This window comes from Vulpes lagopus, chromosome 1 (assembly GCF_018345385.1).
Source record: "Vulpes lagopus strain Blue_001 chromosome 1, ASM1834538v1, whole genome shotgun sequence".
Lineage (NCBI taxonomy): Eukaryota > Metazoa > Chordata > Mammalia > Carnivora > Canidae > Vulpes > Vulpes lagopus.
The window spans coordinates 70,864,528-70,875,875 of NC_054824.1; the positions used below are offsets into that span (position 1 = coordinate 70,864,528).

The 11,348-nt window shown below is 42.5% G+C and overlaps 1 protein-coding gene across 1 annotated transcript; it reads right to left on the reverse strand.

Moving 5' to 3' along the window:
- LOC121471276 (SLA class II histocompatibility antigen, DQ haplotype D alpha chain-like) lies at window positions 1–7,911 on the reverse strand. Its single transcript, XM_041721783.1, has 5 exons — window positions 7,754–7,911; window positions 3,457–3,705; window positions 2,730–3,011; window positions 2,288–2,462; window positions 1–2,112 (listed from the first exon to the last, which is right to left on the reverse strand). The coding sequence occupies exons 1-4, from the start codon at window positions 7,833–7,835 to the stop codon at window positions 2,308–2,310; spliced, it is 768 nt and encodes a 255-aa protein (XP_041577717.1). The 5' UTR covers window positions 7,836–7,911; the 3' UTR covers window positions 1–2,112; window positions 2,288–2,307.
- Between the last annotated feature and the right edge of the window lie 3,437 nt (window positions 7,912–11,348).

The following is an 11,348-nucleotide window of genomic DNA, read 5'->3' on the forward strand; positions in this document are numbered from 1 at the left end:
TCAGAGAAAGAGAAGTGCTTTTAATATGATATAATCAATTCTTTTTAATAATACAGATACAAATAGCAATGTTTTCTCATGTATTTCCATATTATGTGTAATCAAGATTATTCAAATTCTGTCAATAACTGCAAGGAAAGTATTATTACTTCCAGAGAATGGATGAGAAAGATGAGTCTCAGAATACATATGCGCAGTGTTACAATGTTTAAAATATTAGCTATAGGGGATCCCTGGGTGGCACAGGGTTTGGCGCCTGCCTTTGGCCCAGGGTGCGATCCTGGAGACCCGGGATCGAATCCCACATCGGGCTCCCAGTGCATGGAGCCTGCTTCTCCCTCTGCCTGTGTCTCTGCCTCTCTCTCTCCCTGTGTGACTATCATAAATAAATTTAAAAAAAAATTAAAAAAAAATAAAATATTAGCTATAAAGGGCTGAATCCTGAATTTGGATTTAAGTTTCTTTTCATCAAACTCTACTATATCAACACTTGTGTTAAAATTGTCTTTTTGTCTCCTAATTACACGTTAAATTGACTGATACAGGTGGTGTGGCCAGGGACAGCCTCATACATTTCATAGCTGTTCCATAATATTGCCTTAGACACCATGTATGGACACAGTACTTGCAGAGTGAAAAGACTAAGGCCAATATGTGCCTAAAATAATTTCAAAGGGAAAATGACGAGTCAAGTCACATACACTTTCCGAGTGAAGCTTTAGACAACTCAAGAACACCAGAGAATTCCATCTGTTGATCCATTTCCTCTGTAAGAGTTTCCACTAGAAGACAATGAATCTAGAAGAGAATACAGCATCCATAGCTGCCAGTACATTATCTCCACTATGTTGTCCCTGCTGGCCGTTCTCTCTCATAGATTCATTCTTTCCAAATACAAGAGGGATGAGGGGTGGGGGCACGGGACTGGAGTTACTGGGGTGTTGTGCAGTTTCCTTGGGTGCCCAGGGATGCACAGGGATACACAGGGATTCAGTGAGCTTGACCTAAGATGATCTGCCTAGACACATCCTGCAGATATATTCACTCTACTATCCCTGATATGCCACTGTGGCACAGGAAAGTCTACATGCTTATCTAGAAGAGATTCATGTAAGAGGTGAGGCAAACTACACCTGTGTTCTAAGAAACTTAACTATGTCTATGATTTCTACTCCCTTTCTCATCCTGTTGTTGCTGTCCCTAAGTAAGAACAAAGTATTTGGTTCTCCTCAGGTACTTACTTTATGGTCTTATTCTAATGCTCTCTTACTTGACTGCCATTTATTTTCCTGCCTAAAGAATTCTTGTCTTGTCATGGGTGAGGATGGGAGAGGAAAGCTTCTCCTATCATCATTGATTTTTCACAAATTGAAATTTTAATGTTTTGGAAAACAATTTGTCTTTGGTACTTATGAAATTCAAAATTTCTTTATCTTAACTTATGTCTCTGTCATAGCTTTCTAAAATTATGTTAAAAGAAGTATGAACTTATTTCTTGGCTTTGTATTTCTTCTCTACCAAATCTATACCAAGGTCAGAGGGCTTATATGACTTTTCTTAGTGTCTGAATTGGGGGAGTGTGGCAGTACCCAGACATGAGAATAACAGGAAGAGAGAACCATTAACCTTACCTAAGATATCAAAATATTATCAGCCTATACCTGCATTTTCTGGTGTTGCTGGGCATGAAACATAATATGGAAAGTGAGATTAGGAAGGTCTAAAAAAAAGGGGGACCAAAGTCCTAATCAGCCCTGAGATGAAAGACAGGAAAAATTGATCTAAGGGATCTCTTAAAGAGAAAATTATTATTTCCGTGGGAATACTAGATCAGAGTAATGAGGGATCAGGTAACTGGTTGGGATATCCCAGAGATCTCATTGTAGTTGCAATTGAGGAAAGAAAAGAAAACAAACAAACAAAAACAGGCAGTCAAGGAAGGGGTAGAATTTAAAGGGTGAGCGCTCAGAGGATATAGTTCTTGAGTCTCAGAGAAGAGGTGACAGAAAAGCACTGGTAGAGAGTAGGAATATGATGAACTGGGCAAGGAAATAGCGCTAGGTGGCCTATCCGGTCCACTCTTCTGCTCTGGGAGGTGGGCATGCAGTGCACCTGCAATAGGACAGACATAGATGGTTGGATTTGAGGGAGCTGCTGTGCTGTCATCATCCCCTCTCCCAATTCTCCTATAACCTTCCAACCACATTTGGGTCCACAGACTCCTCCCACTTTCCATCCTCCCGGACTCTGTCTCCAACTCTCAGGTCTGACAAATCTGAATCCTTACCTTCCTTTCTAGGGTGCAGCTCACAAAGGTCCTTGATGTCTGGAAGTACCACCCGAGCGCAGGCCTTGGATAATGAAGACGGTGCCCATCACGATGCCCACAAGGCCCACAGCCAACCCCAGGGCACAGACCACAGTCTCTGTCAGCTCTGACATAGGGGTTGGAACTTCAGGTTCTGTGAAAATGAGGTTGTGAAAGTCAGAATACAGTGTTGGTTCAAGTACAGGTGTGAGACGGAGTGGGGGGTTGAGGAGGGTGATGGTGTTGTTGGGTCTATGAAGTCTCAGGGCACCAGGCTTAGGGAAGAGAGTGAACTCTGTTATTAGAAACCCTGAAGTGTCATAAACATGCTTTGAGCCTCGAGACTCCAGGGCTGACAGGCAGGATGCTTTGGACTTGACAAAGAAAAGGAGGCACCACGGGAGGGGGAATTCACACATACCCCAGTGTTTCAGAAGTGGCTCATCCAGGCCCCAGTGCTCCACTTTGCAGTCATAAATATCCTCAGCAGAAGGGAGGAAGGTGAGGTAACTGATCTTTGAGAAGGAATGATCCTCTTTGGCGAGGAAGCTGGTTTCAGAAACCCCTTCTGTGACTGAGTGCCTGTTCTTCAACCACGTGACATTGATCACAGGAGGAAAGATGTTGTCCACGAGACAGATGAGGGTGTTGGGCTGACCCAGCATCACAGGAGACTTGGAAAACACAGTCACCTCAGGAACCTCTGTGGTGAGGAAGCCGCACTGCATGAATTGCAATAACTCTGCCTGAGGCTCTGCACTGGGTCCTAGAGGAGCCCTCCCAGCAACAGTTCTCCACCGGTGGTGGAAGGGTTCTTGCTCACCTTCTGCTTGGGAATGCCGTATGTGCACTGCCTACACTTTATCCCCAGCCCTTCTCTGGGCAGGTGTGCTTATTAGAGTAGCATATCCACAGGGCGTCTCCTTGAGGGATTCAAGGGACATGGTACGGGAGTAAGGATCCTTGCATTACATGGCAATATTTCAGTTTTCAGATGGGGGAGGACGAGGGTTCAGTAATTTCTATGAGAAGATCTGGGGGAAGATCCTTGGAAAACAGTGAAGAGTGTCTGTGCTAGGGAGGAAGGGAGAGAGAGCTGGGATGTGGGGACAGACTCAGGGCGGAGAGGCAGAATGGTAGACACATACCATTGGTAGCAGCAGTTTGGTTGGACCTTTCAATCAGGATGTTCAAGTTTTGTTTTGCTATAGCCAAGTTTCTCAGTGCACCCTGGGGGTCAAAACTTGTGAACGTGCTAAACACAGGCAGCCGCCAGACAGTTTCCTTCTTCTCCAGGTCCACGTAGAACTCCTCATCGCCATCGAATTCATGGGTGTACTGGCCGGAGGGACCGTAAGACTGGTAGACGTTGACGCCGTAGTAGGCAACGTGGTCGGCTGGTGAGCAGGGGTGAGGAGCAGGAAGCAGGACACAGAGGGAGAAAAGAGCCTTAGTCAACCGAGTGACAGAACAAACTGCGGGCAAACAGATATTGCGAGCTTCATCCTGGGCACAGCTTAGGCACGTTTCCCAGCACCTGCCCCTCTCTCGTGTCGGTGGTGCCCAGGCAAGCGGGCTCTGCTTTTGCACTGCCGCGCATGCTCCGTGAGAGCACGATGACGACAGCCTGGCTGCTGCTCTTCCCGTGTGTGTAGCCCAGCACCTGGTGCGCTCGGGAGGCTCAGTAGACAAATATTACAAGGAAATGAAAGAAGGAATGAACAAGGTATCGTGGCTATAGCTTCCTTTATCAGAAACTCACTTAACTTCTCTCTGCTTCACCAGTTTTACCTCTTGCTTAATTCCTTCATCAGTTAACAGCACCTACATTGATTGCTCTCCCCCCAGGACTGGCTCAGAGCAGAATATTTTCTGCAGAGGCAAAGCTTCCTTCCTTCCTTCTCCTCCTCCTCTCTCCTGCGCCTTCTCCTGCTGCTTCTTATTTTGTCAAAAAAAGCACGAAGGATTGTATTCTTCGAAAAGAGTTTCTCAACTATTTTAGGGTATAAGAAAGAGTATGACGAGGACAGCGACAGTGTTAAAAAGTTTATAAAAAAATAAACAATACTCCTAAGGTCTCTGGTTCCTTTTTTAAAAAGATTTTATCTGTTTATTTGACAGAGGGAGAGAGCATAAGCAGAGGAGGCAGCAGAGGGAAGGGAAGAAACATGCTCCCCACAGGGTAGCCCCACTTGGGGCTCTGTCCCAGGACTCTGGGATCATGACCTGAGCCAAAGGCAGACACTTAACCAATGGAGCTACCCAGGAGCCGCCAAGTTCTCTTGTTAACGATGGTAAGCCTCAGAGGGGAGCACTTGATTCATCAGAAGTACAAAATGGAAGCTTCATTAGATTTTAGATTTCTGTCACTCCCCATCCCTCGTGCTTTTTTTTCCCCTTGCAAACCCCTAACCTAATTCTGACTTGCATTTCTATCTGTTTAGGACTCCTGGTAAACTGTGGCCCTTCTCTTCAAATGGACAGTGCATTTTGCAAGGATGCCAAGGTAGAATGGCAGCAGTATGACTCCACCCGGTGAGCCTAACTGGGCATTTTTGTAAAGAGATATGTGAGCTTTTTATCGTTTCCTCCTTATGCTCTTCCTCATTTGCTGAACATCAGCAAGATGTCAGACATGAGGAGCAGGGGGTCAAACACCCATCAGCAAGGTTTCTGTCTTCAAGGGGTTTATTGCGTGGTGGGAGAGTCAAGTGAGTACAGGAACAAATGCAGTATGCTGTGGTGAGTCCTGCAGGGAACAGCAGCAGTCTTATGGTCCCACTTCCTCTGCAAATATGTCATCTGCCAGTCAAACCAAAGCACATTCTTCTTGCATGTTCCTTGGCCTTTTTAGGGGTGTGTCTCCTTGTAACAAAGCTATCTTTTCAGACTTCCTGGGTACCTCCAATTCCTTTTGGAAGTTTCTGTCTGGTTAGCAACATTTCAGTTAATTAGTCTCATCGAACATTTTTTTGGCTTCACTATAACCTCCAACGCCTCCATCCCAATGTCTTGCTTTCCAGATTTATCTATGCCTCATCCGACTCACTCTCTTCCTTGCCCAGCATGACCCCCCCGCCCCCCGCCTTGGTGATTACTTAAAGGCCCTCCATCAAACCCTCTGCATCCTCTAGCCTTTATCCTTGGTTCCCTTGGTTCCTTTTTCAAACATGAGTATATGCAATTATTCTTTCCATTTGGTGCTTGTCCAAGGCACCATTTGTTGATGAACATCACACTACACGGCTGACTGGAACTGATTCACTTCTGTATTTTCAGCCTCAGCTGGGTCCATAGTTCTGCTCAGCGATATTCCTTCTGCTTTCCTTCATCTTTGAATCCCCAAAATTAATCTCACTGTTTGCTCAAAAGTGTGTATTGAATATCAATTGCTATTCTCAAGGATCACAGACATTTGGGTGAGTGGAGGTTGATAGACACAGAGCTAGTCAAACCATACGGAAGTTAATCAGCACTGCTCAAGGCTGTTGTATGACTCGTGAGCCTCATCACTATTGGGTCCCTTTCCTCATAAAATATTAGACATCACACTTTGTGACTGCATTGGTATAAAGATAAATATAATCCAGGTTGAATTAAAAATTAAAACATTTTCCTCTACCTCATAAGTTCACTTCTTCTAATTTTAAAAGAAACTAAAACATTTTATGGTGCCCTAGAAGCATCATAGGCCCTTGGCACTGTGCTTACTGGATAAGTTGAGCCTGACCAAGATGCTCTGGCATGATGTTGAAGAAGGAAATTAGAAGTTCTCTGGCAAAGTGAGGCAAACTTCCCCGACCAAATTAAATTAGGATGGGAACACTCATGGCTAACAAAGATGTTGAAAATTAGAGTATGCTCCATTTCACTTCCCCTCTTAAGGCTGCTTGGTTTTTCTACTTTGATTGTTACAGACCTACTCTTTGTAGAAGATATGATATATATGTACAATGGAATATTTTTCAGTCATAAAAAGAATGAAATCTTGCCTTTTGCACAACGTGGTAGGAGCTAGAGTGTGTAATGGTAAGCGAAATAATCATTCAGAGAAAGACAACTATCATATAGTTTCAGTGATGTGTGGAATTTAAGAAAGAAAACAAAGAAACAAAGAAACAAAAGAAACAAAAATACACTCTTAATTGTAGGGAACAAACTGTTGTTTACCGGAGGAGAAGTGACTGGGGGGCATGGCTGAAACAGGTGAGGGGATTAAGAATACGTTTATCTTGGAGGCACATGGGTGGTGGCTCATTGGTTGAGCGTCTGCCTTCAGCTCAGATCATAATCTTGGGGTCCTGAGATTGAGTCTGGCATCAGGCTCCCCACGGGGAGCCTGCTTCTCCCTCTGCCTCTCTCTCTGTGTTTCTCATAAATAAATAAAAATCTTTAAAAGAAAAAAAGTACATTTATCTTTTTCTTTAAACATTTTTTAAATTTTTTTAATTTATTTATGATAGTCACAGAGAGAGAGAGAGAGAGGCAGAGTCATAGGCAGAGGGAGAAGTAGGCTCCATGCACCGGGACCCCGACGTGGGATTCAATCCCGGGTCTCCAGGATCGCGCCCTGGGCCAAAGGCAGGCGCCAAACCACTGTGCCACCCAGGGATCCCAAAAAGTACATTTATCTTGATGAGCACTGAGTAATGCATAGAATTGTGGAATCACTATACTGTACGCTAGAAACGTATAGGTTAACCATCCTAGAATTAAATTAAATTAAAAAATTAACTCACACCTGTAATCGAAACAGTTAAGAAACAAGTATGATCATTGACATGGATATGTTTACATTATAGGAAAAATATTTCTAAATACATATTTGATTTAATTATTCCTGAATGACATATATGAGGTCATGTGGTTGAATGACTTGTCTAAAGGTATTCAGCTGGGCTTGTATACCCACTCCCCTCATGCCAGTTCCCAGCATGAAAATGTGTGTAAATTTGAGTCAAAGAAGAGGATACCCTTCCTTATATCTACATAGTATACATAATTCATGAAACTTTTTACCCCAAGTGAGACTATAGAAAAAACACGTAGAAAGTTTCAAAATGTTTTCAGAGACATTTGGGAGCAATAGTTCATGACTTTTTAGTGACAAAACAAATTTGGTTTTAGTAATGAAACAAAACATGGAAACATCCCTATACTTTAAGGTAATCATGAATGAATGCCATCAAGCCCTCTAGCCTATATTCGCTGGATCTGAGATTAGAAATGGAATAATATCCTTGATGAACTCTGCAACATCACAGGGAGCAAAGACAGTGGGTTGGGTCTCTAGTTTCCTGAAGGAAGAATGATTAAAAATTTTAGAATTGCTTAATATTGAGAACACCTTTGAGGAGTCTCCACTATTTTATGCCATTCTCTCTTTTTCCCCTTCCAATTCCTTTTCCCTAGTCTAGTCCCCATATCCCTCAGGTGTGCACTCACCCACAATCTCTTCACCTCCAGAGGGGCTCATCATAATAGTCAGGATGAGGGTCCCCAGAATCAGAACTCTGTTTAGGATCATCCTCTTCTCCCTGTGGTCTCCACACTTGCTGTTCTGAATTGCAGAACTAGGGTGAGGACCCAACAGAAAGGGGAATCTAAAGACACCCAAACCCAAACCTGCCAGGTCAGGTTCTGGCCAATCAGAAAAATGCCTTATGGTGACACTGCTGTTGCCAGTTGAAGAGTTTGTACTAAGAAGCCAGAAGATACTGGGAAATCCCCTTGTTCTGAGGTAGCCTGCATGGAGAGTGGCCCTGGGGGAATCACCTAGGAAAGGAGGATGCGCACTCAATAGATCTTCCTATGGATGTGTATGCTTGTTGGTGGCAGCAAGAGGGGCGGAGTTTCTGAGTAGCCTCATGTATAGAGAACATAATCACTTACATGGTTTTCTTCAGGCTCTTCTGGGTTACAGTCGCCAAAAATTCTCCTATAAATTGATTCCCCTCCTTGGCAATCCTTAACTCCTTCCCTTTTCCTGGCCTCCAAATGTTTTTTTTTTTTTTTTTTTTGCTTCCATAGTGCATATAAAATTTTCCAAATTTTGATTTATCTACAAGGAATTTCTTCTGATGGTAACCAAGGATTACCTTTGCTTTACTACATATGTAATTCCTGTTAAATTCCTCTTATGGTCTCAAAAGCTCCAGTATTTGCATCTGGGATGATAAAAGAAGTCATAAGGTCATTAATGCTGCCTACAGTAATTGCATCATTTTTCATGTCATGGTTTCCCTACCCTGAGCGTTCTTTGTGCTCTGTGTTTCAGTGCTGCCTGCCTATATTTAAAGGCAAGTTGGGGACATTGATTGCATTAAAGACTGCTTCAGCTGCCTCACTGTATTATTTTTAGTTTTCATTTTTTTTTTATATGTAAGAATGTAAGTCAAATGTTGAAGGTAGAATGAGGGGAACTGCTGTGATTTAGAAATTGATTGCCTTCCCTGACATCCTGGAAGTTTTCATATTCTTTATCCTGCTACGTATTCCAGATAATTGTGAGGGACTAGGAATTGAGCTGAAGACAAAGGCAGTCCTTAGTCCTTCTTTTTCCAGAAGAACCGATTTTCTGTGAGGTATGGAAGCTACAAGATACTAAGGGCTTCCACTTAGAATCAATCACTCTGTGCCTGTTGGATGGCCTTCTATTGCTCAGTACTCTATCATACCCTGTATTGACAGACATGATAGGAAGACTGGGACAGGAAAAGCTCTGGCATCTGGGAGCTACTTGGTACTAGTAACCAGGTGTGCTACCCACAGCCAGGTTCTGGTGTTTCCCTGGTGAACATAAAAATGTCATAGAACAGCAGTGTAAGCCACTCTGTGACGACCATGATGGATAAAGACAGAAACAAGGCCAGTCAGTAACCGTGTCTGAACATAGACAAAATAAAAATATTGTCCAGGCCACAAAAAGACCAAGCAATCCTCCTGGCTGACAAGCAACTAAGAGCAGAGTCCCTCTATCTTATATTCTCCTCAAAATCACCTAACACAAACCCAAACCTTACAGTAGTTAAATTGTCGGTTTCGTGTGCTGCTAAGCTATAGTCCTCAGTTATTCAATCACACATTAATGCTGTAATTGCTCTGGAAATATTTTGTAGATGTGATTAAAATAAATAAAGAGTTGACATAAAGCAAGGGAGGTCTTCCTAGATAATCTGGATGACTCCAAACCAACTAGTTGTAAAGTCTTAAGAGCAGATTTGTGGGCACCCAGATGGCTCAGTGGATTAAACGGCTGGCTCTTGATCTCAGCTCAGGGTTGTGAAATCAAGCCCCGTTTTGGACTCCATGCTGGGCATGAAACAGATTTTAATTAGGATAAAAAAAAAAGAGGGGAGATGAGCCTGAGAGCCCCGTTTTCTCCATGGTGAATTTTCTACCTCATGACAATGAACAATTAAACCAACTTGTTCATTCTCAGGTGTGCTCCTGATGGTCTTTGGCTGGAGGCATTAACAGCAACTCATCTGAGCGCTGTGAGGAATATATATATATATATATATATATATATATATATATATTGTACTTGGAATGAAAAATTCCTGGGGCTCCCACTATACCTGTAGTACGTGAGTATCACCCCCAAGCTACAAGGAAGATATTGAGTTTCAGAAAGGTGAAGGAATTTGCTCAGGGTCCCACAGCTGGTGAGTGCAGAGCTGCAGAATGACAAGGGTCACTCATGAGTCTTTGTAGGGGAGGGAGTTTCCTGTGTGGATTCAGAATACAGGTCCTAACATAATTACGATAGATATTTGACCCTACGGGTGGATTTATTCTTTCAAGTCTGTGCCTTTATGGATCATTCGGGATTTGAGGTTTCACTGAGGCATGCTTCATTTACTGTGCAGCCTCCTTCTTTGTGTGCAGGAGATACCATGTTTCTGGGCTCTTCTTGGACCCAGACTTATCTGCTCTGTACTGTTAAAATCAGAAACAAATGGCATCCAGCCTCAAAACTTTTACAAACAAAGCTTAATTTGGCTTATTTTGCAAGGCTAACTTGAACCCAGTCATTTCTTGCTTGTACCTTTGGAAGGCACAAGTTTAATTGTTCAAACAACAGTAATTCAGCTTATTTTGCAAGGTCATCTTGAATTGGATGATTTCTTGCTTCAGCCTGTGGAAAGGACAAATGAAATTGAACTCTTTCCATGGTTGATATGAGGTAACCACTGAAAACTGAATATTGTAGCCAATCCTTGTGAAGATTAAGCAGTCACTGCTTTCTCATGACATAGCTACCTTATAATAAGCTATCCCTGAGCCTTGCACCTTGTGGTTTAAAATACTTCTGGTGTGCAAACTGTCTTTTGACTTGTGCACAAGAAATTTCTACTAATTTCTACTTCCTTGATTCATTGGTTTTACTTTTGCTGTCTTGAAACTTTGTTATTTCTTTGCCAAAATTACTTAAGACTGTGACAGATGGACAAAACCATTCTTGATGAGGCTCCAGAATATTGCCTGCTAGTATCATCTTTAAAGAAAATTTAACTCAGATTAGGAAGTTAGGGTGCTCATCATGTGGATCAGAATTGTATCTTGGACGGGAAGTTCCAAGGTCCAGCTGCAGATCTCAAATCCCGTGGAATGGAGAAGTTCAGGCAAGCCCATGTCGTTACCTAGGCGAAGATGAGCTCTGCCTGTAACCAGACTCTGTGTCTCATCTCCTGCAGTCACACAATGAACCTGTTCCAGTCACTTCTGTCTTCAGGTCATAATTTTGACATCAGGTAAAATTATTCGAGAATTAGATTCAGAAGAGTGTTGTGCCATTTTTGACAAAAACTAACTTCTTAGCTCTGTCTGAAAGACAAATTAACTCATGGTAGAAATAAAATATGGAGTTTAAAATATTACTTTGTCTCATAATTTCCTCAAAAATCACTAAATCCTGCATTGATTTAACTTAAAATTGTCAAGATAAATGGAAGAGTCATTATAACTTACCTCATTGGATGCCCTCTAAGAAATTATTTAGACAAAATGTAGGTTAGTTCTCATTAAAATATATAAC